The sequence below is a fragment of the Saccostrea echinata genome, unplaced genomic scaffold (assembly GCF_033153115.1).
Source record: "Saccostrea echinata isolate AGI-Se365-2 ecotype Australia unplaced genomic scaffold, CSIRO_AGI_Sech_v1 ptg000014l, whole genome shotgun sequence".
NCBI classification, from domain to species: Eukaryota; Metazoa; Mollusca; class Bivalvia; order Ostreida; family Ostreidae; genus Saccostrea; species Saccostrea echinata.
The window spans coordinates 15,596,026-15,623,964 of NW_026889763.1; the positions used below are offsets into that span (position 1 = coordinate 15,596,026).

The 27,939-nt window shown below is 32.0% G+C and overlaps 1 protein-coding gene across 2 annotated transcripts; it reads right to left on the reverse strand.

Moving 5' to 3' along the window:
* Nucleotides 1-2,662: 2,662 nt before the first annotated feature.
* LOC133186828 (peroxidase-like protein) lies at nt 2,663-27,671 on the reverse strand. 2 transcript variants are annotated; one of them, XM_061322174.1, is made up of 13 exons: nt 27,618-27,671; nt 20,345-20,570; nt 18,277-18,439; nt 14,536-14,804; nt 14,214-14,399; nt 14,064-14,115; nt 13,429-13,550; nt 10,882-10,977; nt 10,348-10,446; nt 7,238-7,967; nt 5,485-5,663; nt 3,665-3,785; nt 2,663-2,959 (listed from the first exon to the last, which is right to left on the reverse strand). In XM_061322174.1, exons 2-13 carry the CDS (start codon nt 20,559-20,561, stop codon nt 2,692-2,694), a joined length of 2,502 nt encoding a protein of 833 aa, XP_061178158.1. In that variant the 5' UTR covers nt 20,562-20,570; nt 27,618-27,671; the 3' UTR covers nt 2,663-2,691. The 2 variants fall into 2 exon arrangements, with proteins under 2 accessions (XP_061178158.1, XP_061178157.1); XM_061322173.1 differs by lacking the exon at nt 27,618-27,671 and adding an exon at nt 24,244-24,342.
* Between the last annotated feature and the right edge of the window lie 268 nt (nt 27,672-27,939).

The following is a 27,939-nucleotide window of genomic DNA, read 5'->3' on the forward strand; positions in this document are numbered from 1 at the left end:
ATTTGCTGCTGAAATTAATCAGAACCATATCCAAATAGTTTCCTTGATCTGTGAACTACTTATTTGACAATGGTAGGTTGAATGAATAATTAACCTATGATTATTAAATAACAGACGTAATGAAAAGTCATGTGTGTAAATCGGTATTTCAAATAAGACTGATGCCACCTTATCTCACATGGCTGTGAATAAACATTTTAGCTTTCACAAATTGTGAAATAAGGAAGAGTATTTGTACAATTGATCTTCACATTTCTTGCGATTTTACATTATAGAGATGACGTAGTCACTGGTTTTAATCTTTTTCCTTAAAGAGACTTGATATAAAAAGTTTTTCCTCCAACCTGTTAATATTTTGTAACTTTGTTGTATTCATCAATATGTATAAAACTATCCAGCAAATGACTAAAATTTGCAATTGTATTTACTTAAAGAACGTTTACAAGTAAGATAAAACTTTTGAGTTTTGACGGACATTCTATCCTTTATAATAGAAAATATTTCGAAAATAAAAGGTATGTTTACGATTCCTCAAGACCTTGCCAGGTCTCATTTTCTAGTCTTTACGATTAGCTAAAGTCAGTTTGATCCACCTTCTTTTTTTAACTCAAAAATGTCATTCTAGTTGCCTGTTACCCGCTCTCTCAGAAACAGTCTCTCCTTTCCTCCTTTTAAGAGTTTTTACCAAAAACAATTCGAACAGATATTTCGGGTTGCCTTTAATAGCTTTTTAGATAAACACACCCACACCCTCTCACTCACAGACAAATATTATATATATATAAAATTCATATTTTCTTGAAAAGTGGTATCAAAAGAAGGAACAATTAAGTACTTGTGGGAAGTTAGACACTTACTGCACAATCAAACAAAACTTTGGGCTAGAACCTTATTTATTAATCTTAAGAAAATTTGAGAAAAGGAAGATTTTAACAAAATTTCGAATCTCTGCTCACAATCTGATGATTGAAAAAGGTCGACATAATGGTATACCAAGAGAAGAGAGAATATGCCCCAATTGTAACTTAAAAGAGGTAGAAGATGAAATACATTTTCTTTTGGGTTGTCCATACCATAGAGTCTATCAAGAATTAATTTACTCTCCATAATATCTCTGAGATCTCATCTTTTTAATAGTATGTCTAAAAGTAACCAATTTTTATGGTTAATGAACTGTGAAGATGTTGATGTGCTGTGCAAATTTGTGTGAATTTATAAGTCATGCGTAGTCAGACAAATTCAAAGTCACATGTTGATCTTGACTTTACTTACATGTACTTTGATTTAATACTTATACTACAGTATGTTATGTTGTTAATATGCGTATGTTGTTGTATACTCTGCATTGAGCAGAAGTGGATTAATTAAAATAATAATACTATCCTTCAGCACTGACTCTTGCTGTCCATTGCAGTTTAATATAATTTACACATGCCATTCAACATACAATTTTTTTTAAATTTTTTTATATTATTATTATAATTATTATTATTATTGCTATTATAATTATTATAATAATTATTATTATTATTAATACTATTTTCCATAGATTATGTATCTGTTTATTCAACATGAGGCAGAAGTGGATTTCTGTGTATCTTTTAGCACCGACTCTTGTTGCCTCTTGTTGATGTATCAGACATTTTTTATGTGTTCAGTTATATGTATAATATTAGTAATAGTAATGCACATGATTGCACATTAAGTTGTATCAATTAAGAGTACAGATACATCTTAAATCAAGACAACCTATGTCTACATATGACATTCAAAACACCACCAATGTACATGTACTAAATGGAAGAATTGCTCTTCATTATATGTTGTATTCTGTCTGTTATCCTATCTGTAATTATACATGTATGTTATATGTTTAGGCCCATTGGGCCCTGATTTGGTAATAAATCCTATTCTATTATATATATATATATATATATATATATATATATATATATATAGATATAGATATATATAGATATAGATATAGATATATATAGATATAGATATAGATATAGATAGATATAGATATAGATATAGATATATATATATATATATATATATTTATATGTGGGTGGGTGGGTGAGTTTCTTCATAGGAATCATTCTTATAATTTCTTCTTAGTCTCTAGTAAATCAAGACGCTAGAGGCGACATGACATTTCTGTGTGATCGTCGAAGATAATGACCATTAAGAGAGAGAGAGAAAGAGAGAGATAGAGAGATAACAAGACTGCTATGTACATTTGTCCTAAACAAATGTTTACACATTTTAATTATTAGATAATTTTATTTAATTCAAAGATACATGCCACAAACTAGCAGTGCATTTCAAAACAGTTTGATACAAAACACTGTGACACACAAAAGAAATTATAAAACATGATGGTTTTCTATACCATAAGTAAATTCTTTTACGTTTATTTTCTAGGTTTGTTTTTATATTAGAATTTATTTTTCGACAGAATTGTTTTTCTTCTTACAACGTTCATTTAATCTTATGAACATTTTGTACGTTTACAAAATTATAGTCTCGTGAGATTCGTTCATGTTACTTTAAAAAAAACCCTGGAATATTTCAGGTAAGTATAAACATTTTCAATTCAAACACATTAAATTATATCCAAATACGAAATCCCAACAATTTCTTTAACAAGAACAGAAAATGGCAGTGATGCAATATATTCTTTTATTATTAATATACTTTGGTTCTCTGTGTTACTCTTCTTCCGCTCGGGATCGAACTTCCTTTATTCATCAAAGATATAAACCCTGCGTCATCATTTAGCGCTGTAGCAGTCTGAAGAATGCCGCGCATGGCTGGATTTATTGGACTTGGGCCCCACGGAATTTGACCTCGACGTCTCCGGCCGCCTAATCGCAAAAGCTGTCGTGCAAATGGTGTTATGTCAAACCCAAGACGATTTCCTTGCAAAATAATATTGCATGGGAGCGGGGAATTCCTGGTAAAAGAAAAAGATGAGAATGACCCTCTCTAGAGAAGACGATGTTACATAGCTCTTCAATTTGATATACTGGCAATTGACAAAATACCGCTCCTGTGGAGTTTATGATACCAATACCAGGAGTATCTATTTAGACCATCTACTGGTTTGTAATAGTCTTATAATAGTGGAAGGACAATTGTACCTTGATTTGAAATACCGTATAAGTAGAAATTTTAGCGAGAATTCAATTTTGGCATTTTAGCGAGGATGTTGAGATCGCTAAAATTGAATATCGCTAACAATTCATTCTGCATTACAACGTACCATTGTCTTTCTAGGCATCATTTAATCGCTAAAACTACTTCTTGCTAAAATGTTATGCTTATTTGTAAGGACAAATCGCTAAATTTGCGTCTCGCTAAAAAATCCACTTAAACTGTACTTCATCTAATTTTTCATTTATAGAATTATATATCCAGAAGTTTTCCATAACACTGAAATCAAACCAGAACTTTTGAAGGAGAAGCGGTTTCGTTAAGTCGACTCGTGTTCCAGCTCCTACTGAAATCGGTCCAAAATTGTAATAAGCTTTTTGAAAATGTTTACTGACAGACAGACGGACGGCGAAAAATGAAAGATTAATTGTCTTTATATGCAACACAGAACCAACATGTTTGAGAGAGAGAGAGAGAGAGAGAGAGAGAGAGAGAGAGAGGTTACCCTGGAATGTTAGGACGTAACATCAGACTTGGTTGGAAGGAATGGACAGTGCCAGGAATATTTTTCACTACTGAGCACAGAATCTTTGAGTACCTTGTCTGCTTAATTGTTTCTAATTCAGCTGAAAGTAACAAACAAATACCAATTAGCCATTAAAATTACTAAAATAAAACAAGAGGCTCATTGGCCACAACAATCACCTGAGTCACTGTGTACAATTCTTTATCAGAAGAATTTTTGCTCAATATTCCTTTGTAATACTTAAGTCGCCTACCGTGGCCCTTCTCTACCTTACCCGTAACTCGTAATAATAAAATTAAAAACTTGTACATTACCTGAGGATGGTATGTTTATATATTATATATACTGATCATGCCTTTGTCATTCTTGAAAAGATTTTGAAAGATTTTTTTCCTATATCTATATTCCTATAAAAAAAAATATGGTCACCTATTGTGGCTCCAACTTACCCCCAGGGATCATGATTTCAAAAAATTTGAATCTACACTACCTAAGGATGCTTTCATATCAATATGACTATCCATCCCTTTGCTGTTCTAGATAAGAAGATTGTATAGACATTCCCCCCCCCTATATTTTCCTATGTTAAACTTGAATCGCCACATGTGGCCTACACTATCCTTAGGGTCATAATTTGAACAAATTTGAAACTACATTATGTGAAGCTTTCATATAAATTTCAACTCTTCTGGCCCAGCTGTTCCTAAGAAGAAGATTTATTTATTTTTTCAATACATTCCCTATTTAAAACTTCAATTGCCCACTGTGGCCAAATTCTACCCCAGAGGGTCTTGATTTGAACAAATTTGATATTACACCACCTGAAACTTATTCTATATCAATATAACTTTGATGCCTTTGCTGTTTTAGAAAAAGATTAATAAAAAGGTATTTTTTCCTTTATACTCCTATGTAAAACTTTAATCGCCCATTGGGTCTCCACCTTATCCACTGGGGTTATGATTTCAACAAACTTGAATCTCGACTACCTGAGAATGCTTCCATATCAGAATGACTAATTATGCCTTTTCTATTCTAGAAAAAAGATTTTGTAAAAATAGTCCCCATGTTAATCTTTAATCGCCCATTGTGGCCTTACTCTTATACATCCAGAGATCATGATGTGAACAAATTTATGTCTACATTATGTAATAAAGCTCTCACTTAAATCACATTTCTTCTGGTCCAATGGGTCTTGAGATTTTTAAAGACATTTTCCTTTATATTCCTATGTAGTCCTATTTTGATCGGCCATTGTGGTCCCACCCCACCACCGGTGGGTCATAATTTGTTCAAACCTGAATCTACACTATGTAATGAAGCTTTCATATAATATCCAACTCTTCTGGTCTAGTGGTTCTTGATAAGATTTTTTCATATATATTCCTTTGAAAAACTTTGTTCACTTATTGTGGCCCCATCCTACCTCCGGGGGCCATGATTTGAACAAACTTGAATAGCGCATAGGTTTAAATTTTTTGGCCTAAGGCTAAACTGTGCTCAAAATGAAATGAAAATATAACAATTTATATAGACAAAGAAGTCAAGCATCAATTTTTTTTTTTTGAGACTGGTTCATATTTATCTAGAACAATTAAACACCTGTTATATGTAACTTAATGTGTTTTTCAAACTTGAATGCAAATAAAATATGCCTCCCTTTCAGAAAATTTTACTATAACCTGAATTCGGCGTACCATTTTTTTTACTTTCAAACCAACAAGCAGCTTGGTAACTGTATTGACTTACTGATCTTAAATATGATAATTTGTTTCAACAATGCAAAATACGAAAATTACCTTGCGTAAAAGCGGCCAGTGGATTTTCTTGGAAAGTGCGCTCATACCAGAAACGGTCACCATGTTTGTATAGACTGAACTGGAAGGCTATTAGACATTGGAAGGTAGGTCCTAGAATGCTTCCTGGTCGAGGAGTCTCAGATATCCCACCGGCAAAGAGGTCAATATCATCAGGGTGACTGGTGAAAAGAGGAAAAAAACTTTTTAATACAAGCAATTTTTGAAAATGACCTAATTCTTGATGTAATCTTATTCTCAATGGCTCCTCTATAAAAAGTTTATACTTATCAATAAAGCGTATACCTCTAGACAATAATAAAAATACTTTTGAAAAGAAAATGTGTTGGAATTTTGCTCCACAAATAAAATTGTTGTCGTCGTTAACTTTTTACAATTTCATCTTCTTCAAAACCAATCGGCCAATATCTACCAAACTTAGCACAAAGTATTCATGGTTGAAGGGGATTCAAGTTTTCCCTACATAAATGAAGGACCACACCTGCTTCCAAGGAGATAATTAAGTAAAAGTGAACATTTTGTGGGGTTATTTAAAAGTCAATCTTCTTCTCAAGGACCACCGGATCATAAAAGATGAAATTTATCTGAAAGCTTTCTGACAGAGTATAGATTCAAGTCTGTTCAAATTATGACACTCGGGGTATTTTATATGGTGGGATATGTAGGGAAAATCTTTAAAACATTCTTCTCGAGAACCATTGGGCCAAAAAGGTTGAAACTTATGTGAAAGCTTCATTAGGAAGTGTAGATTCAAGTTTTTTTTAATTATGACACCAGGAGGAAGCGTGGGGCAACACTGGAAGATCAAAGTTTACACAGGAATAAATGGGAAAATCTTTTCCCCAAGAACAACAGGGTTGATGAGTCTTATTTTAATAGACGCATTCACAGGTATTGTACATTCAAGTTTTTTTTTTTAAATCATGATCCCCCGGGGATAGAGTGGAGCCAAAATGGGTAATCAAAGTTTTTATAGTAGGAATACATTGGGAAAAAAAATTAAATATCTTCTGCTCAAGAACAGCAAAGCCATGATTAGTTATATGTATTGAGAAGCATGTATAAAAATATTCATCTCAAGAACAGCAAAACCAGTATTAGTCATATACATAAACATAAATAAATCAATAAACGTGTAGCAGTGGACGCGTGGTTGCTTATATCTATGCTGCAGTGCACTTGATCCTTATTTCAGAACATAGTATCCCCCGTCTGTAAACCTTATACAGTTGAAATGGTTATCCTCTTCGTCGTATCAGAATTATTTTTTAGCAATTCAAATCAGTTGTTTATAACTTTGCTATTTTCGAAAGAGTTTTAAATGGATTCCACGAGGGGTTGTCCAAACCTTAGAAAAATAAATATTGCATGCATTTGATGACAATTGCACAAAATGTATTTCTTGTTCTTACATAAATTGCCAGATGCCATCTAGCTTTTGTATGAATTTTTTCACAGTGAAACTTTATAATAGAAAATCTGATACGCTTTCTTACCATTTCCTTCAGTATGATATAAAAAGATAAGAAATAGTAATCAAGCTTAAAAGTCCATTGACACAATACAAATTGTGCAGACTAAAGCAAGATCTCTAAAACATCGGGGGAGGGGATCAGGTACCATGGAGGAGTAAGCATAAATCAAATATGTTGTGTATCAAAAAGAAAGTCGGGATTGTAAAAGAAATAGGTGAAGATATTGAACATTGATAGACCTCAAGAACCTACAAATTTACCTATAAGTTCGCTGAAGTGCAGATGCTGCCTGTGGAGTATGATCTACCAGTCCCCCAGGGACAGCAGCAAACAAAACTGCTCTTCGAAGTCCACAGAATTCTCTGTACGCGTTGTAGGAGGGTATACCGTGATCTCGGCCTCTTTGTACGTTCAAAGCTCCCAGATCAAAAGATAATGTTTCTGATGGGTGCATACCAGGAACAGGTGGAAATTCAAACAATCTATTTCTGATTCCATCAACTAGAAATCTGTCAGACCTAGACTTTGGTTCCCGTGACATCCAACGAGCCATAAATTCATATCCGTTATTAAACATTAGATCAGGGCGTTCAAAATGTTGGCTTACAGGGAATGTCTGGACATTTCCTAATCCCCTATCGTGACCTACGGTATTTCTCACCAAACTGTGACCCATACGATAGGCTGCTACACCGAATGCATTTATTGTTCTTGGATCAATTTGAGGGCTGTAAACATTAGCATGTCCGAATGGTCTTGATCTTAGATTGAAAGCAATCATATGGAAATTATCAAGGACGGCGGGTAGAAATTCGTTGTATGTTACATGTTGAAGCTCTGCTATTAATATCCTCTTTGCTTCCTGGAAAAGAGTCTCGTCATGCGTGATGCCCGTGGCTTGTCTTAATGCGTCAGCAATGAGATTATGACGTCTCAACCACGTGATGTGCGGAATAGTTAGAGTTGGTGTCTCGCTGGGTCTGTGGTCTCCTATCAAAAAATGAAAAATTGTTTTAGTGTTTAAATTGGTTTAGTTTAGATGCAGATAGAGGTAATGACTGTCAAAAAGATAAATTGTACTTAAAACAAATGGCAAGGATAAAAGAAGATATTTCTTTGGTGCAAAATTCAATTTCTAAAATGAATTTGGGGACTGGATAGTGTTGAGAATACGAGCACATAAGCCAAAATATAAAGATTAGCAAATAAAAAAAATTCTGTATTTTTGTTTTCACACCAATACACTTAATTTTGACAAAACACTAAATGTTGAAGGAAATTTGCCTCATTGCACGAAACATCATATTATCTTTTACTCCTGAATTAAATTGTAAATTTTTGACATTCATTTTATCAGGACACTGAGGGCTTTCTGACAAATAGAATAAAGCGAGACAGCTTGAAATGAGAATTTGACTATACAGTTGTCCGTTTAATGACATGATGAACGCAAAACATGATGATAAATCTATTAACCTTTTGATCACCCCTATGTTACAGTATCCAAAATAAAAATGTGTTAAATCAAATAAAAAATTCAGAAGGTTCCAATATACTTTATAAGGCAAAAAAACCACATATTGAATACATGTGTACACATATTTCTTATGAACTAATGATGTGTCAACTTTTCTTTAAAAGTGTGATCAGGTATGAATCTTAAAACATGGAGGGAAGATAACCTTTTTCCTGTTTAATGTGTTCATAACCTTCAAATTACCATTCGGTTGATATAAAAAAAATATTTTCGTTCTTACTTTTAGAAAGATATAGTTCTCAAGAGGCAAAATAAAAAGAGTCAGACAAAAACGACTGTTATGCGTAATGCCTCTCCAGAACCTATTGAAGAAATATTTCAACAATGTCATTTGTTATCTCCAAAATGTAAATCTGGTAATTAACTTTTAGATTATGAGAATGATAAGCACTTAGGAGTGTAGTCTTAAGTTCATTACCAAATACAGGGTTTGATGACATTTATCACTTTTAACCGAGGATGTATCTCAGTGCTATCTTTCAAATGTAAGAATATATTAAATGATTAAACACTGGATTTTAAGAGTAAAAGATTGATGCCTCAACTAAATGTATTTATAGAACAGTATATCCTTTCTCTAATATCAATTAAAGGTCGTTTATCTTGTCCTTGATGAGATGGCTTGCGAGGATACTTGTCTTCCTTTGTTTATAACGATCAGGAAAAATAAAACACTTTTTATCATTGTGGAAGAGGGATGGGGATGGGAGTTTTAGACCTAGTTAAGTTGTAAAGGGCAGTATCTAGCATAGAGAAATAATCTATTTAGTTAAAACCATTATTGTATCCAAAAAAAAAAAAAAATATAGAAGTGAATTACGTTTTGGTCCAAAACTTGTCTTTAACAACTTGAACTAATTCTTGGTTACATGCATGTACGATAAAACTTGTCTAATCTCCAGATGTTGTATAATCCGAAATCCTGTCTAATACGGTGTAAAATTTAAGTCCTTTGCAGTAAATTTAATTGTTTTATATATTATCTATTACGGAATGTTGTCTCATCCGGCCAATTTCTTTGAAACCACTGGTGTCCGGATAAGATAAGTTTTACTGTATTTACTCTCAATCCATCTTCAGTACTATTACAATTATTCAATGTAATTTCAATATACTTTATTGATTCCAAATAATTAACCCATGTATGTTCTTACTTTTACTAAGTACAATATTTTGACTTTTAATCCAGTACAATCACCAGCTATATTCTGTAACTTTCGTCATCGTCGTTTTCCCCCTGATCCCTGATTGTTTTTTTTTTTTAATTTATAAAACTTAAATTACCAGCTTCATCTTTTAAGAACTTTGTATTTCTTAGATTATCTCTTGAATTATGTTGATAAGTAACTGCTTTAGGCTAAAGTTACCTGGTCAGCTGTTCGAGTTATAACAAGAACTGATTTCCTGTAATGTGTCTGCATGCATGCATTACATAATAAACAATGGAACAAGTTTGGGGTATTCACAATTATGTATAGTATATCTGGGGGAAAATGAATTTTATGCCACTTTTGAAAAAAAAATCGCCATTGGCGAATTAAAGCTATCTATAACCTGAAAATATTTTTAAAGGCGTGAATTAGATTTGTTATAAATTAAACAATGTATATAATACCTATGTCCATAAATCCTTATTTGTTTAACAGAGTCTTTGATACAAGAGAAAATAACACAAATGCTAATCAGATTTATTTATAATATTAAACGAAAAAGATGAAATTCTTAGAAAAAAAGAGAAATTTGTAAAAATTAAAACCCAGAGGAAAAATAAAAACAGTATAGATACGTTATATATAAATGTAAATCAATGAATGGAATATAAAAAATGATTACCTGCTATAAAACAGTGAAAATTAGTCATGATTTCTGCTGGACATCCTTCTGGGTGAGGCGGAAGAAGATTCTGAAAGTTTTCTGCCAGCCTTCCATAAACTTAAAAGAAAAATATCAGCCTATCATTTATAAACAAAAAAAATGAAGGTAAAAAAACAGACAATTCTTTAATCAAATCAAATTTTTAAAATGGCAAAAATCAGAGACTCTGAAAACACCAATGGTGAAATCAGGTGAGAAACCAAGGAGGAGGAAGCATCCCCTGTCGACCTGACACACCCATCCCATTTTGATCAGGTAAGTGGATTATTCCATGCGTTAAATTAGTATCAAAACAAAAGCCTTACAGTGAATGTGAAGTCAGTCAGTCGAAATGCGACTCAAAGATATTTTTTTTTTTTGTTTTTTTGTTTTGTTTTTTGTTTTTGCAAATGAGGTCATTTTAACGACCACAGAATTTGCAAAATGCTGAATTTCAAGAAGATTGTTGAGAACTTATCAATATCAGATTGTATTCAGTATTTTGTGTTTTACCTCCTGATCTCAAGTCTCGCTCAAGATTGATGTCAGATCCATAAACCATAGAACCATCGACGAAAGCTGTTCTCTGATTTATTTGTTGGCGGACACCTAAATATATTTTTAGAAAATGAATATCAGATCTTTATAACAAAATGAAATTGACATAAGAACCTCTCACATTTATATTCACAAAAGGAATGCAATGTGCTACATTCCTTATTCTTAAATAAAGTAATTTCTTAAATAGAAGAATGGATATATATACATATATATATATATATATATATATATATATATATATATATATATATATATATATATATATATATATATATATATATATATATATATATATGTACGTTACTAAGAAATAGTTGAAGATATATAAGGCCCAAGGGCCTAAGGCTAAAGCAATCTTGCTCCTCCTGTTCTTCAAAGGATTGTTTTAAAAAGTTTTAAAAGCTTTTATCCTCGATATACCCCCAGAAACCACTTGACTCCAAAGGTGTCATGGCAAAACAAATCCTGGATCCACAATACATTGGGATTCTTTTTTTTTCTTTTAGAAAAGGATTTTGTGACTTGTTCTTGTATATTTTAAATGCATATTTCAATCCTTATGGTATAGTGGCCCAATCTAAAGCAAATTTGTACTTTAAATAACACTTATTCTACATTATATTTGAAATGTTACATAAAAATATAAATAAAATATTGACCCTTCTAATCTTTAAAGGATTTTAACAGATTTGTCCTTTATTTTTTTTATATATAAAACTTTGATTTCTGTTTGGCCCCCACGATACCCTAACAAAAAAATACTATAGTAAACTATAGTTAACTATAGTTTACTATAGTTAACTATAGTACCAAAGTAAAAACTTTGGAACTTTGATATACTATAGTAAAAACTTTGGAATTTTGATTTACTGTAGTGAAAACTTTGGAACTTTGATTTACTTTACTAAAAACTTTGGAACTTTGATTTACTATAGTGAAAACTTTGGAACTTTGAATTACTATAGTTAAAACTTTGATTAAGTACGATAAATCCCGTGGAATTATGTTTTTGATTCCCATTCTTTACATTTTATGATATTTCAAGTTTAAGATTCATAAAAGCTTTAGAGAACATTTTAAAAACCCGACCCCTCCCCTAAAAGAATAATGTACAAGATATGAATTTTAATGTAAAGGTTGTCGCTTGGGCCTATAAAAGAACAATATTTATTTCAATATATCTAATTTTAATGTTATGCAGATGTAACGTAAGTATTTTTTTTTTTGAAAAAAAAATAATATATCATAAAAAAAATGTCATTTAGAATCAAAATATCTGCTTCATCAACTTCAGTCAACGTGTATTTTTTTAAATTTATAAATGTAAATATTGCATTTGAATTAACTACTTTGTATATTTAAATAAAGATGTACAACAAAAACCAACCCCAACCAACCCCATATCCACCCCCTCAACTAAAACGGCTAAATAATCAAAAAAAATATAAAAATACAAAAGTTGTTAAACTAATAAAAAACTTTGAAATTTTGATTAAGTATAGGGAAAACTTTGAAACTTTAATTAACTATAGCAAAAACTATGGAACTTTGATTTACCATAGTGAAAACTTTGGAACTTTGATTTACTATAGTAAAAACTTTGGAACTTTGATTTACTATAGTCAAAACTTTGGAACTTTGATTTACTATAGTCAAAACTTTGGAACTTTGAATTACTATATTGAAAACTTTGGAACTTTGATTTACTATAGTAAAAACTTTGGAACTTTGATTTACTATAGTAAAAACTTTGGAACTTTGATTTACTATAGTGAAAACTTTGGAACTTTGATTTACTATAGTTAACTATAGTAAACTATAGTTAACTATAGTTTACTATAGTATTTTTTTGTTAGGGTATCCCTAAGGGCCCTAAGGACCTCACTCGAACTTGAATCTGCATTAATTGAGGATGATTTGACTAATCATGGTCTAACTGTTTTTTAAAGATTATTAAAAATTTATTCTGTATACATATACTACTGAATTCCAATGTATTTTTCAATTCCCCATTATGGCCAAAACCCTCATTTAGGGGCAATGATTTTAAAAAATCGAATCTACATTACGTGAGGATACTTGCATATTTATTGTACTAATTACGACATGGCTGTTTTTAAAAAATAAATTTACGCTATATGTTTCCATGTAAAACTTGGATCTCCTATTGTGGTCCCCCTTTACCCCTGGGGACCATGATTTACACTTTCTCAGAACGTGTTCACATTAGTATCATTTTCTCTGGGTCCAGGGATCTTGAGAAGATTTTTTTAATGAACACAGTCTGAATTTGCCTTTCATTGATTATCTCCCCTCAGAAAGAGGTATTTGAATATATTCAAACCCCTTAGCAGAAAAATATTTTTAATCAAGTTTTTGACAATAGACGAAATGACAAAGTGAAAGAAGATCGACAACAGCTGTTCAGAAAAGCTCACCTGAACCTTCATTTCAGGTGACCTTAAAAGAGGGAAAGATAACTGAAGAAAAGCTAAATACCGTTTTCACATCTTAAGGGAGGAGCACCTGCATGACGAACGAAGTTCATACAGTATCGATCAGGCGGGAAGAATGGGTCTGGTTGAGGAACAAATATGTTAAAGCAGGCATCTGGCTTCTCACTATTAAGAAAAATAAGTAGCCATACTTGTATAGTAACAAAATTCGCAAAACAATTCAGAAAATACTTTTTTCTAAAAAACAAAAGGCATTGTAGAGTTACCTGTTGTAGAACTTTTACAGCAAAAAATAATGATAAAGTCATCCTGATTTTTACACAAGAATATAATATCAAAAATAAAATAAAATTGTTTCGCATGGCAGATATTTTAAGCAGAGATAAAATAAGTGGTAAAATGTAAGGATAACTTCCCATCTTAAAACCTATTTTTTCTCATCTCGAACAGCATGTTATCAATACATGTATAACACGTCTATAACCATGATAAAGAATACCCAAAATAATAGGCAAGAGGCGATAACCAATGTCATTACTTACAAACCAAATTCAGATTACAGAAGAATTTTAAAAAAATGATCATGCACTAAGAATGCAAGAAATATATCCAGAATAAAAATATGATATAACAATATATATCTAATTGGTTAAGGGACGTGTATGTATGTATGCTTACTTCACCGGAAAACAACAGTCTAAAATAGCCCGGGGATTATCCACAGTTCCAACTGTAAATAAAAATAAATAAACTGAATCTTTTTTAATTGAAAATAAATTTAATGATATGAGTTATTGAAAATTAATTCGTTAAACATGTTTGCTTTACGTTGTTCGGAGGGCGTGGCGATAACGTCATGATCAATGAACTGTCCGTGGTGAGTGAGGTAGGTGGAGAAAGTGGCACTGACGGGGGTCATGCCCCCTCCCAGATACTGAAAGACATTGTTACTGACTGTTCGAGCACTAGGAAGGCGTCCACCAGTGACAGAGCGGGTCCTAGGGGTGTCGATGACTGATAAAATAATTTATGATTAAATCTACTTAAAACATTTGAATTTTTATTGTTTTATCTTTTATTTTCAATTTTTACTGAATGAATTAAAATTTTGTCAAAATATTTTACCAATGTCTTAAAGTCCAGTACTTACAGTCGTCATACGCTGCAGGTAGAACACGCTGTTGGGGCGTGAGTGCGGATCCCAGCAGAGGTTCAAACAAATTATTACATTGTCCGTCTGTTCTTCTGTAAGGATCACTTACATCACATGCCGGCATCTCATAGCAAAACCGATCAAATGCTCGTTGAAAGCTTGCTGCGATTTCTTGATCTTGGGCAGCTCGCTGTAGTGCCACTCCCATATCCCCCTGAGTCCCTCCCATGCCACCCTGAAAAGCTGCTCCGGTACCTCCAGCTAAACTGTTAATTAACAAGGAATCAATATTATCAGCTAAACTTTTAATTAACAAGGAATCAATATTATTAGTATTTTTGTGCAAACTTCTAACTGTAACTACATGTCTTGATATTCAGGGTACTTTTGTTTATATGTTTATATAGTCGAACGGCTTCATGTAAAATGAATTGCCACAGTCGTGATGTCAATGCGAAAGTGCAAACATAGATGTAAAAAATAAAATTATGCAATTTCTTTTTAAGATAGTAGAACTTGCTTGAGGTTATTATTGTGGAGGCTTAAGAAATCACAAAATGTATTGGTTTGTTGTTTAGCACGGTATCTTATTTGAAACTATTGTGTGATTATAAATTTTGCAAGGCTTTACTTATCACAAAAATTGCAAAAGTTTTTAACCATGCAAAGATTTCGAAATTAACAGTATTGATTTTTACATGCCTTATAGTAACTTATATTTTGGTTAATTAAGAAAATAGCGGAAAATTCTGCAGTAAATTTATTCCTCTTGCTCTACTATGAATCACACTCGTGCATTTTGAAATAAGTTGAAATAAATGCAATGCTTTCATTTAACTAATGAATTTCAAATTTTCGAAACATGAATTTTTAGAACTAGATTGTAACAATTACCATTTATTTTGATTTTGCAAATTTTAAAATTGAGTTTTATCATGGCTAATTTGAGTCAATTTTTCTACAAATGTTTTTCGGCAGGTACCGACTATTTTAACTTGGAAATGCCAGTATATTATTAACAAAAACCGATAGTCCCCTCCTGTTTCACCGGTAGGGGACTAATAAAATGGCATTTAGTGATATATTTGCCTTCAATGAACATGAATTCACGTGAACTTTTATTTCTTTCCTACTTATCCCAAAAAGCAAAAGCATTTACTGCCATCCAAGTCATCATCACTGTAAACAACGTTACTCAAATTGGCGAACATATTTACTCGGCTTCAGAAAAGCTTTCACAACCTGTTTAGTTATTATATGCTATATATAATATCTACTACCACAAGTAAAGGAGAACTGCAACATTTCGAATATTTTTTGGAAAGAGGGCAGACTAAATATTTTTTATGAGTCCTTCTTGAAAAAAGCAGCTTAGAAGAAAAGAAAGGAAAATGTGATTGATTGATTGATTGTATGTTGTTTCCATTCCAGGATTTTTCACTCATATAGAGAAATTCAAATTTAGACCTATACTCGGTACTCGAAAATGTAAAAACAAAGCCAATATATTTATGATGAAGAATTCTTAGAAGTAAAGATGACAATTGAGTAGAATTACAAAACCATTGCAAGACGTGGATGCAATGAAACCTCTTGAATGTAGAAAATACGATCTCTTATAGAAAACCCTATAGCCTTCCCTAACTAAGATTACAAGATTAATTTTTTTTTGCTATTGAAATGCAGCTTTTCTCTTTTGCCATCATACTCACATAATTGAATTTCTAGAAAAAAAAATCCTACATCAAAGATAAGAGACTCGTTATGTCAGTACTTTCAGATCTTTTTATTTCGTTTTACGTTGCTGGACTAAAGTTCTTAGTCTTCGTGTAAAGTTGATCACAACCATCTGTTGAGCATCTTTGAGAGAAGAAACCTATAAATTGAGGGTATGACACACACTTTCTTTATCTTATTATGTATTAACAGACACTAGTGAAAATATGCCAGATTTTATGAAGGGAATATTTTTTTGCCTTATATAAAAAAAAATCTTGCAAATTGACAAAACCTTTGATTTCTAGATATGTGAGTGCAAAAATCAATTACGTTTCTTGCTTCCTTCAGTCATAAATGTAGTTCTCTGTGTCCACAGGAAATAGATTTTTTTGTACCGAGGACATATTCTTACTTATGATAGGTAATGACAAGGAAAATGCCTTGTTAGAAAGGCTGAATGCACATACATGTGTATTAACCAAATTCTAAAAGCTAAAACAAACATATGTATTCTTCCTATTCTTCTTGGTGTTAATAATGAACAAACCAACTGCCTTTACACATAGTAAATAAAACGATATAGGAGACTTCACTGTTAAAGCCAGAATATCAGTCCGGATAAGACATTTATGTCACAAAAGAAGGAGAAAACAATGAAAAGAAGAGGGACATTTAAAACAAAGTGAAAGAAGAGATGAGGCGATTATAACGTCTTAAAAACTGTTTCTGTGAATTATGGAAAATTCAGTGAACGCAAACTGAAAATAAAGGTCACTCGGAAAACAGCAAAAATCATTGCCCTCAAAACCAGCGATGAAGAAAATAGGTACACAATTAAAAAAAAAAGAACTTTTTTAACAGGAATTCAAAAATTGACAGAAAAAAAAAAAGTTCCAACTTGCAAGGAACCCAGTGGCTTATCTATAAAATGTTCTTATATTTGTTTACTTACCTGTAAAAAATATTCGTCTTCAGACAATTAATTACTTGTATGTTATAATGAATTTTAAAGTTAGAAAATGGCTTTAAATTATACTATTTTTGTAACAAATATTTCACATTTTTTTCTAGCAGCCTATTTTTAGAAGAAAAAAAGTTGAACCTCAGTCCAACATTAATATTTTCTGATTTCACATTTTGTGTTCATTAAATTGATGTATATTGCGGTTACATCAGTTTTATTAATCCCGTTATTGCTGCACGAACTTTAAATTTCACCGCTGACAGAAAAGAACAAAATATTCTGTCTAAAATTAACACATCAACAAAACTGTATATTTTCCTCAAAACACCAAAAGTTGATCACCCAGATAAATAATGAAACCAACGTAATACAAATGTAAATTGTTAATGCTTACAAAAACTTCATAAATATAATTAGAAAAAGATAATTACAGAGAATTTTGATTTGAGACTCGATGGGTGAAATAATTAAACAATAAAATGTTCTCTTTGTTTGTCTATACATCGATTAATAATCGCACTACTCCAGAAAATGGACTTTATAAAGCTTATATTTATATCCGTCTTAGCATAAGTGAAAGTATCATATAATCGATCCGTACTTAAAAATGCTGGAAGAGCCAATTGCACAATTCCGCTGATCTTTCACACTCCATACAATATCTCTCAAACGAGAGGGTTCAAAAAACGAATTCAATCAGTTAAGAGTAAGTTTGTTTATTGCTTCAGATAAACTTTCATTTCAAAAGAAATAACGGAGATAAGAATCCGACAAATATCCTTTTCTGATTACAGGTCTTAACATGTAACATCTCAGATGAGGTTATACTGTTATACTCTTAATCGTGATTCTAATTGCAAAGCATGAAATGTGCACTGAATTACTATCTACATGTAACTATAATTTTCAAAGTGTTCTCCTTGCTCTTAAACAATAGGAACGTATTTAATTTTGACAAAAGCTAAAAACAATTATGACCATGAAATGCCAATCCTTTTGTCTTTGTGTGAAAACTGTCAATATTTTTTCATATCTTTTATAATACATGTACAAACCTTTGTGCAATCCTTCTTGAGGCAAACGAAGCCCTTGTTGATCGATCACTCAGGAGGGCATTTGTAGCCGGGGAATTACTTTGGGAGAACCTGGAAAGTGCCCGGGCAGCACCCGAGCCCCTTCCTCCCACTGGTCTAGGGGCCCTGCCGTCAGCAGTTCGACCTTAAAAATAAGTTTTTCGCAGTATGTTAGGAATGAAAATTTAAGGAAAGAAAGTACTATAATTTAATCAGAGCTGGACTTTTATCATATGTCCATTTACATAATATTTTAAGGTAATACACTTTATCCATCTTTTGATTGTTGTGAAATTCTCTTTTGTAATTGAGTAATATTGAAGGTAATTAATATATTTATAAATTTTAATTTCTTTTCTTTGTATATTCAGTTTATTGTTATACACATGGTTTAATTAACTTATTAAATTGTAGTGTTATTGACACTAAAGCGTTCCTTTGAATATTTCCAGTAGGCACATATTTAAGGCAGAAAATGTCAGCTAACGACAAAACTTTTCAATTACAAAGTCAGTTGTTAATCATCCTCCTTTATATGTCAGAGGTCGGACAACCATTTCATGTTTAACTTTAACGAGACCGAGTCTAATTCGAGTGCGCATGACTTTTCGCAGGTTTTTAGTTTCATGCAATCGTAGGTCCATCATTACACTCTCTAAATATTGTAATTTTAATACAAAATTAATATTATATTATATTGTCTGAAACGAACGTATATGGGTCTTAAAATGAGCTTTTAATTAAGACAATAATTAGGAATAAACGCTGAAATTGCTTTCACGACGTAACCGTTTTCCGGTTCTGTAAGCAATGCATGACGCTGAAGAAACGCATGACTCGCTTGAGTATTCAAGACGTCCATGGACATTTTATGAAAAACTGTTGACAGAACATCAAAAGAAATATAACAGCAATCTAAACATTGTTATTTTTACCAAAATAATTCATCTGTGCTGATACATGTATATACAAATTGTTTAATTTAGAGGTAATTGGCATTTGGAAAATTTTTTGTAATAATTCCTGGACCAATCCAGATAGTCAACTTTTTTGAAATTTCACAATGTGTGACTTTTTACAAAAACGTTCATGAATTCGACTGAAAAGGAAATCCCAAGGGCAGAAATACAAAAAAATATGGGGAAAATGTGATAATATGGCGCTTTTCCAACAAATTCTCGCATAGGGTCCAATAGTAAAATTTGACAACTTTTGAAATTGCCCCCTAAGAAATCGGGATGACAAAGGTTCGATTATTTTATCTTAAAATAATTAATATAATTGTAAAAACTCATTCAAGAAAATTTATTAAAATATCTAGGGTGAAATATATGAAGATAACGAACAGTATTCAGAAGTTCATTCAAAAAAATACAGATCAGTAGCAGAGCAGACACGACACGAACCAAAAGCATCAGAGGTGGGATCAGGTGCCATGGAGAATTGAGCATCCCCTGCAGACCTGTCACACCCGCCGTGTTCTCATTGTCATGATCGGTAAATAACGGGAAAATCCGTCGACAATTCAGTGTGTAAACAATGCCTAACAATTAGTATGAAAAACGTCAGTCAGCATTTGACTTAGCGGTAGATTGTATTTGCTAACAAGGTAGAACTTACAAAACGATGACTTTAAACGAGTCGATTGATATCTTGTGTCATCAACTTGTGAAATAATTAGACTCAGCCTCGTTGATCATTTCCATAGTATTTCACAGAATTGTCAAAGTGAGTTAACAGAAAGTACATTGTATTTAATTCTACGTATACTGATGAAATCTCCATTCGTTCAGATAATCTTTGGTATTTCTCTTACGTTATTTTGACTTTACCGTATAAGATTTACACTTATCAGATTTAAATTTGCTGATGATTAATTATTTATTTGCTAAGCATGCCGTGCACATTTTGTACAACAGCATTATTCAAAAACCACAATCTTTACTGCAGGTTTGAAGTCAAAGCAGGATGTAAACTTAATCACTAAGAAAGAAATAATAATAAGGTACTTTTTTTCATAAATCATATTTTTATTTTTTAAAATTCTTACTTGCTGGAATTTGTCCTGCTGTTGGAGCAGCCCCTAGAGCTGGGGTGCCCCCTACTGGACCTCCAAAGGCAGCCTGCTGTAGACCAGCCCCGCCTAAACCTCCTGTTCCACCACTAAAGGCAGTCTCTACAGCTTCATTTACTATAGCGTCAATAGATTGACCAGTAACACAGGATATCAAACACGTAAAAAGTAACAGGGAACATGGTGCGTCCATCTCTCTCACCTGTGTATAAAAAAATTACAGAAAATAATGAGGATATTGTATCCTTTCAATTTGTTTCTGTTGTAATATGCAATCACTTTATGATAAACATGATAACCTCAACTTTTCGATCGTCAACTTCCCTTACTTTTGTAGCAACCCAGCTGTACGAAATGCAAGAGCATGTTCTACGTTCGAACAATTTCCAAAACGCAATGGGCTTTTGACAAATAAGTTGATGATACAAGGATAACAACAATCTCGTTTTAAATCAATATTTCGCAAACTCTATGGTCGATACAATGACTTTGTTTGCAATTACGATCTGACGACAGGTATAAGAATGACTGATGTTTTTCAAACAAATTGTCAGTCCATTATTTTTACATTGCATTGTCTACGGATTTTCCGTTTACCCGATCACGACAAAGAGCACAGGGCGGTTGTGACAGGTCGGCAGGAGATGCTTTTTCCTTCATAGGACCTGATTTCACCTCTGTTTTCAGAAGTTCGTGTTTTCTCTGCTCATAAATTGCCTTGTTTAAATGGAAATTTGAGAACGATCACTGTTCGTTATCTTCAAATTTCATCACGGATGTTTCGCACCTATGCATGGTTCGCCCCTCGATGTTTCGCGCCCATTCTGTTTCGCGCTGAGATGGTTCGCCCCATGATGTTTCACTCCAAGTACATAAATGTGCTACTGAGTTTAGTTCATTTAACAAAAATTTTAGATTTTAAATATATGTAAATATAGATATTTTTGGAACATTTTTTTTTAATTTAAGAAGATTATATTTGAAACAGACGTAAATTATTTGTCTGTGTTTGAAGTATACATACATAGCATAATTATGAATTATTATAACACCGTGCTAATTATGTATAAGTAGATAATCATAATACCTCCATTTAATAAGTAATTATTGCTGGCTTATTTGATTAATAATTTAAAACGGATGAAAATGTGATGAAATATTTAAAATAAAACGTGGGATGTTTCGCACCCAAATCGGCGCGAATCATCTTAGCGCGAACCATCTCAGAGCGAAACAGAATCGGCGCGAAACATCCCGGATTCGAGGTGATCAGGAGAAACCTAAAATAGTCTTATCACTTCTCTGGCATGGCAACTCCTTCTCATATTTACTTCAGAATAAAAATTCAATGAATACTTAAGGATACAAAACTCAAATAAAATGATGCACTGATTGATATATATTATTTGAATGATTTTAAATGTAAATGACATAAGTAATAGTCGCCCGTGTGGGCGCAGTGGTTAGAGCGTTTGCTTTAGAGTCGCGGAGTAAGGAGTTGATCCTTACCTCGCGGGTTCGAATCCCACTGTGGGACGTGGAGACCCGGTCTTTCGGATGATAACGTATAAACCGAGGTCCCGTGTTGCAGTAGGTGTTGGCACGAAAAAGATCCCTCACTTGCCGAGTATAGGTCAAAATTTACAGCTCTCCACCGGCAAGAGGTGGCGTCTCCATATGAGTGAAAAATTCTCCAGAGGGACGTTAAACAGTAAACAAACACACAAAAAAACCCATAAGTAATAGATTCCTAAAATATTTTAAAGTGTTCAAAAATGCAATTTTGTGCCATTTTCAATTAACAATAGTAACCTCCATTCATATGTCGACTCGACAAGACAGCATAGAGCCTGTCAAATCTGTTTCATATTAGATGTTTTACTGACTATAAACGGTAAAGACCAACTAACAACTAAATTGCACGACAAAAGAGATAAATTCAGCTTTTCTATCGACAACGTTGCTTATTTATGAAGTTATATTCCGATATCACCTACCGTTCACGGTAGCTCAGTCGGTAGAGCGCTCGCTCCGTGATAGGGAGGTCGTGAGTTCGAATCTCGGCCGCGACAGACCTAAGTCGATAAAAAAATGGGTAGCAACTGTTCCTTTGCCATGCGCTCGACACTTTGAAGTGAAAGTTGCGGGTCCTTCGGATGAGACCTTAAAAACCGAGGCCCCGTGGCATTGGCACGATAAATAGGAGTAAGGAGGAGTAAGTATCCCCTGTCAAGTGGTCACGTCCGCCGTGAGCCTTAGGCATTCATTAAGTAGACGGGTAATACGTAGTCAGATTTAGCGTAAAACAATGGCCTAACAAATCGGTATATAACATGTCAGTCAAAATACGACCCATTTATGGGTTGTATTTGAAAAGAAGGTCATTATAGCAACCCAATTTATATTCAAGAACATACTTTAAATGAGGAATGCTTATGGATTCCACTGGAAGCCGTTATCATACTTTGCAACTCTTTATTATACAATACCAATAAAAAATATATTTTGTTAACATGAGTGGTGGTTTAACTGTCTGCGAATGTTTACAAAAATCAGAAAAATATAAATCATTTTCACTACGTTAAACTAGTTAAACTAGAGCATGACACTTTCCTTTACATTACATCCTCTTAATTTTGCTACCGAAATATTCTTTTATCAACGACGTTTTTCTTCTAGATGTGGTTTGCTCTAGCAGGCAATCTTAATGAATAACCACACTTTAATTTTCAACCTTTTTTCACAAATAATAAATATCAGATTTTATATTTGAATTGCTAAAAACACTTTTTTCCAAATTGAACATATACAGAGTTCCGTGCGTATTGCTCTGTTCTCGATTAGTATTTTTCAGTGGATTTATGAGATTGATCACTGTATGTTATATCTTCACCTTCTACATGTAGTTTTTGTTTCATTTAAAGTCTATTTTGTTTGGTTGAATATTATGTATTATGTTTTAATTTTTTAATGATAAATATTTTATATAACCCCCCCCCCCCCTTTTTAAATGACATTTTCTTGCTATTTTTGAAGATTCGTCTTCCTTATGTTTTAGTTGGAAAACGAAAGAAGCTGCTTTTCTTGTCTTGGAAACTAGTACATGAAATATATGGAGATACAATTCTACCTTGATTGAATGTTTTCTGCAATAAGATACATGTATTTTCTTTGGCTTATGCAAATTGTCAACAAAAAGTACAAGTGTGAGCGCGTTTTATACTGATAGTCCCTGCTAGGATAAGTATGAAAAGTAACGCTATTACCAGTAGGTAAAAACTGAAAATATTATGGTTGTTTTTATTCAAGAGAACGTGCATACTAAACAAGTCCATGGATAAATATGAATTCTGTTGTATTATTCTTTTTCTAGTTTCAAAATCCAAAAAAATATCATTACCTGAGTTTTCTTGAAATCACACCACTGGTCAACAATTGTATATATATATATATATATATATATATATATATATATATATATATATATATATATATATATATATATATATATATATATATATATATATTATTTATTTTGTTGACCTACTGTTCTTGACAAGATTATCGATAGAAAACAAAAAAAATTGATCAGTAAAGCTAACGTTAGGTCAGGTGAGCTTAATAAAAAAGTTCATTTGAATAATTTTTTTCTCTTAAATTAAAACATCTAATATTCGATTGTATCGTCGTCATCAGATTCCAAAATTAAAATTCTGAAAGAATATATCAATATTTTTTTTTTTATTTCAAGGGAATATTTTTTTCACAGTAAGCTAAAGTTTATTTTCATCGTAGTTGATCGGTAAATCTTTGTAATCCATGTAATCCGTACCTCCCAAAAAATTTCATTAAGAGAAGCTTTACTGGAACCTTACCTGACAGAGTTATGATTCCTCACTGACAATATTTCCGGAATTAAGTGAAGTGAAACAATAAGTAGTCATGTGACTTGTTTTCATTAATTAAATCAAGAAAGAACATGATAACATGAAGAGTGTGAACAATTTAACCCCAACGGTGTTCCAGAAAAAAGACCACGATAAAAACTTGGACATAAAAAGGACGTGTTTAACATTACCTTACTAGTTCCAGGAAAGATATTGGGTTTTTTTTATTTATTTTTTAATATTTATATTCAGAAATTGTTTCATGGGCGGATATTTTGCTCTTTCCAATATCTTATTGGCAGTGATAATTAGAATTTTTATGAGACGAATTTCCATTTGATCGATGTGTCACATAACCTTCCAGAAAAAAATCCAAACTTTTAAGTGCGTAATAAGTTCACATCAGTTTTCCACCAGAAGAGGATTTTCCTGATTTTTGTATGTTTTATGATTTTTGAAAAGTGCAGAAAACTGAAATGAATTTTAATAAAGGTTTGTAATCTTTGTCACCTCTAATTCAAGGGCTGAAAAGTAAAAGTAATTTATTTTTCGTAAAAAGAAAAGCAATTTAGAATTTTGAAATATCTGAACTTATTAAGATAACTCACCATTTAAAGTTACTGTATTATTTGAATTCACATTTACTTTTTCCCATTATTAAAAATAATCACGGTGATTTCCTATTAAATAACGGAAATTACATTACTAATTAAGAAAAAAATATTGCCCTAATAAAAACTGTAAACTGTCACAAAACACACGTAATTACAGTACGTTGTATGCGTCGTTCTTTAATGGTGCATTTATATCGTTCTTGTATGACAGAGTTCTGTTTGAAGATGAAATATTTGATTGATAATCCCTGTCTACAAATATCTTATAACATCATTAACATTTGTAAAATAGAAATACCGATAATTTGGCAGTAATACGAATGAAAATAAATCTATTCACATAATATGACATTTATTTGTGGTCTTCCTTCTTAACAAATGATAACAAACGAGATGTATTTTAAAATGTTAATTTCCAAAATTTGAAAAATGAAATTTAAGCACAATGAACTTAAATACATCTTACAGTAGATAAAAATTTTTATCCCCTAAGATCTTTTTTTCGAATGATTAACGACACCTACTCATGCAAAATACTATAGCAGATGAAAAATATATTCCTTATATGTAAACCGAATTACTCCCCAAACTTTTCTCCATGAGCTTATGAAATTGAAATGCATCAATAATTTCTACAAATCATTTTATAATTTTATCTGATATTATTTGTTTCATCCCTTAGTGAACTTTTTGATCATCATGAAACGTATCATGATTTCTAGTATACTTTATATATATTAATAACTTCTATTTTACATGTTTTATTTAACAGATAGAAATTTCTATATCCCATAACACCATTGTGCAGGTAAACGTCTAAAATGACTTAAAGTCTAGTTTCTTTTTGAAACCAAATATACAACTGTTGACCAGTGGTGTGAACAACAAAGATTTAAAAAACAATAATAATTACCGTATTTACCGTGAGTAGAAATTTAGGATCACTCACTAAATACACCTGATTATTTGTAATCAGCTCATCTGCAGCAAAGTTGCCATCTCAATTTTGAATTTTTATTTACAACAGTAATACTGAACAATATGTCCAAACCGCTGAATCTGCTATATATGGCCTGGAATATGCATGTAATATTTGATAATTTCTACAATCAAGTACATTTGAAATGCTACATCCTAACTTTCTAAATAACCTAAAAACCAAGTATACAATCAAAACAAAACATAGAGGAACCAAGGTATTTATGAAGTTTTCTTACTTCATACATTTTCTTACTAGGAAAATTTCATTGAGTTGTGCTTATGCTAATATATGTTTTGTTACATTGCTAGGTGAACCATGATTAGAAGATGAATTTGTCAATCGCACAAATCAGCTGTCAAAATCTGAGCAATAATTGTCTGTTCCTTGATGAAAATAACAGCAATAGAAATTGAAATATTGGAATGAAATATTCTCATTTGGGATTTTCGTTTTGTCATTTGTCTCATTTAAAATTCATTTGAACACGAAATATTAAAAGCAATTAAAAAACAAACAAAAAATAAAACAAAACAAAAAACCGAGAAAACTATACCATCAATCAAATTATTAAACTTCAAAAAGGTGGCAACGATTTTTTTTTTATTCATTGAAGGAGGATGGGATGTTAAATGGGTTACAGGACTATCAAAATTATTATTGTATTAATATACTACTTAGGTCCGGCTTTTCGAAGCCATATGAAAAATGAGTTAAAAGTCGAATGTTTCATGGCTTTTCCGTCTATGTAAAGTAATAGTACGATATTTTACGCACTTTCAACAATTTAAGATGAATAAGTTCACAATAAATAAATTAATTAATTGATTTATTAAAGGAAAATAAACAAAAACGTCTTGCTGCAATGTTGCAACCATCATATCCCGTATAAAACAATAAAGAAGGAACTTTATTGTTTTATTGAAACTTTATTAATATTCAGGTAACTTTGGTCATCCTGTGCCTCTAGGTCGGTACTCATCCTAATACACAAAAAAACCCCATAGAAACTGTCATTATTTACAAATCATTTTTACCTCTCAGTTATTCTTAGCCTTCTTCTGACTCGAACTTGATACAAAAGTGTATATATATATATATATATATATATATATATATATATATATATATATATATATATATATATATATATATATATATATATATATATATATATATATATATATATATATATATATATATTCATGTATATATTATGGAATCTATAGTCCAACATTTTATTACACCTTTCCTCATACTGGCTTTCTATCTCTTCTTCTTCTATTTAATATCCACATGACAACCAAATAAGAAACACAGGAAAGAAAACAGAGGTCACATGTGATGCTATAAGCTTATTAAGTTATGACCAAGGAGTTTACTGGTATGGTAAGTATTTTATGAAATATGCAGATAACGAACAATGTCCAAGCACAAAGTCCATTAAAACAATACAAATCTGGAGCAGAGCAAACAAAGACCTCTGAAACATCAGAGACGGGATCAGGTGCCATGGAGGAATGAGCATCCCTGCTGACCGGTTACATCCGCCGTGTGTTCCTTGTCATAATCGGTAAATAACGGGAAAATCCGTCGACAATTCAGTGTGTAAATAATGGCCTAACAATTAGTATGAAAAACGTCAGTCAGTATATGACTTAATGATAGAATGACAAAACCATTGTATCGACCATAGAACTTACGAAATGATGACTTTAAACGATACTGTTCATAATCTTGTTTCATCAACTTGTTTGTCAATAACTTACCTCGTTTTAAAATTGTTCATATGTAGAGCATGCTCTTGCGTATCAAATCAACTGAAAGATATACACTCTATATGCAGGTGGTAAGGGTATTTTGCTGCATGAGTAAGGGAAGCTGACGATAGAAAAGTTAAAGTCATCACGTATATCATAAAGCTTGGTTGTTATGCCAAGTTCACAGGGAGAGTTTAATTCGAATTAAACGTAAGTTACTGCGAATTAAATTTGAACCGCGTTCACACAGGGATTTTAATGCCAATTAGTTTAATTCGAATTAATTTACTTGCGCATTAAATTACTTCGCATTATCTCCGTGTGAACGCTT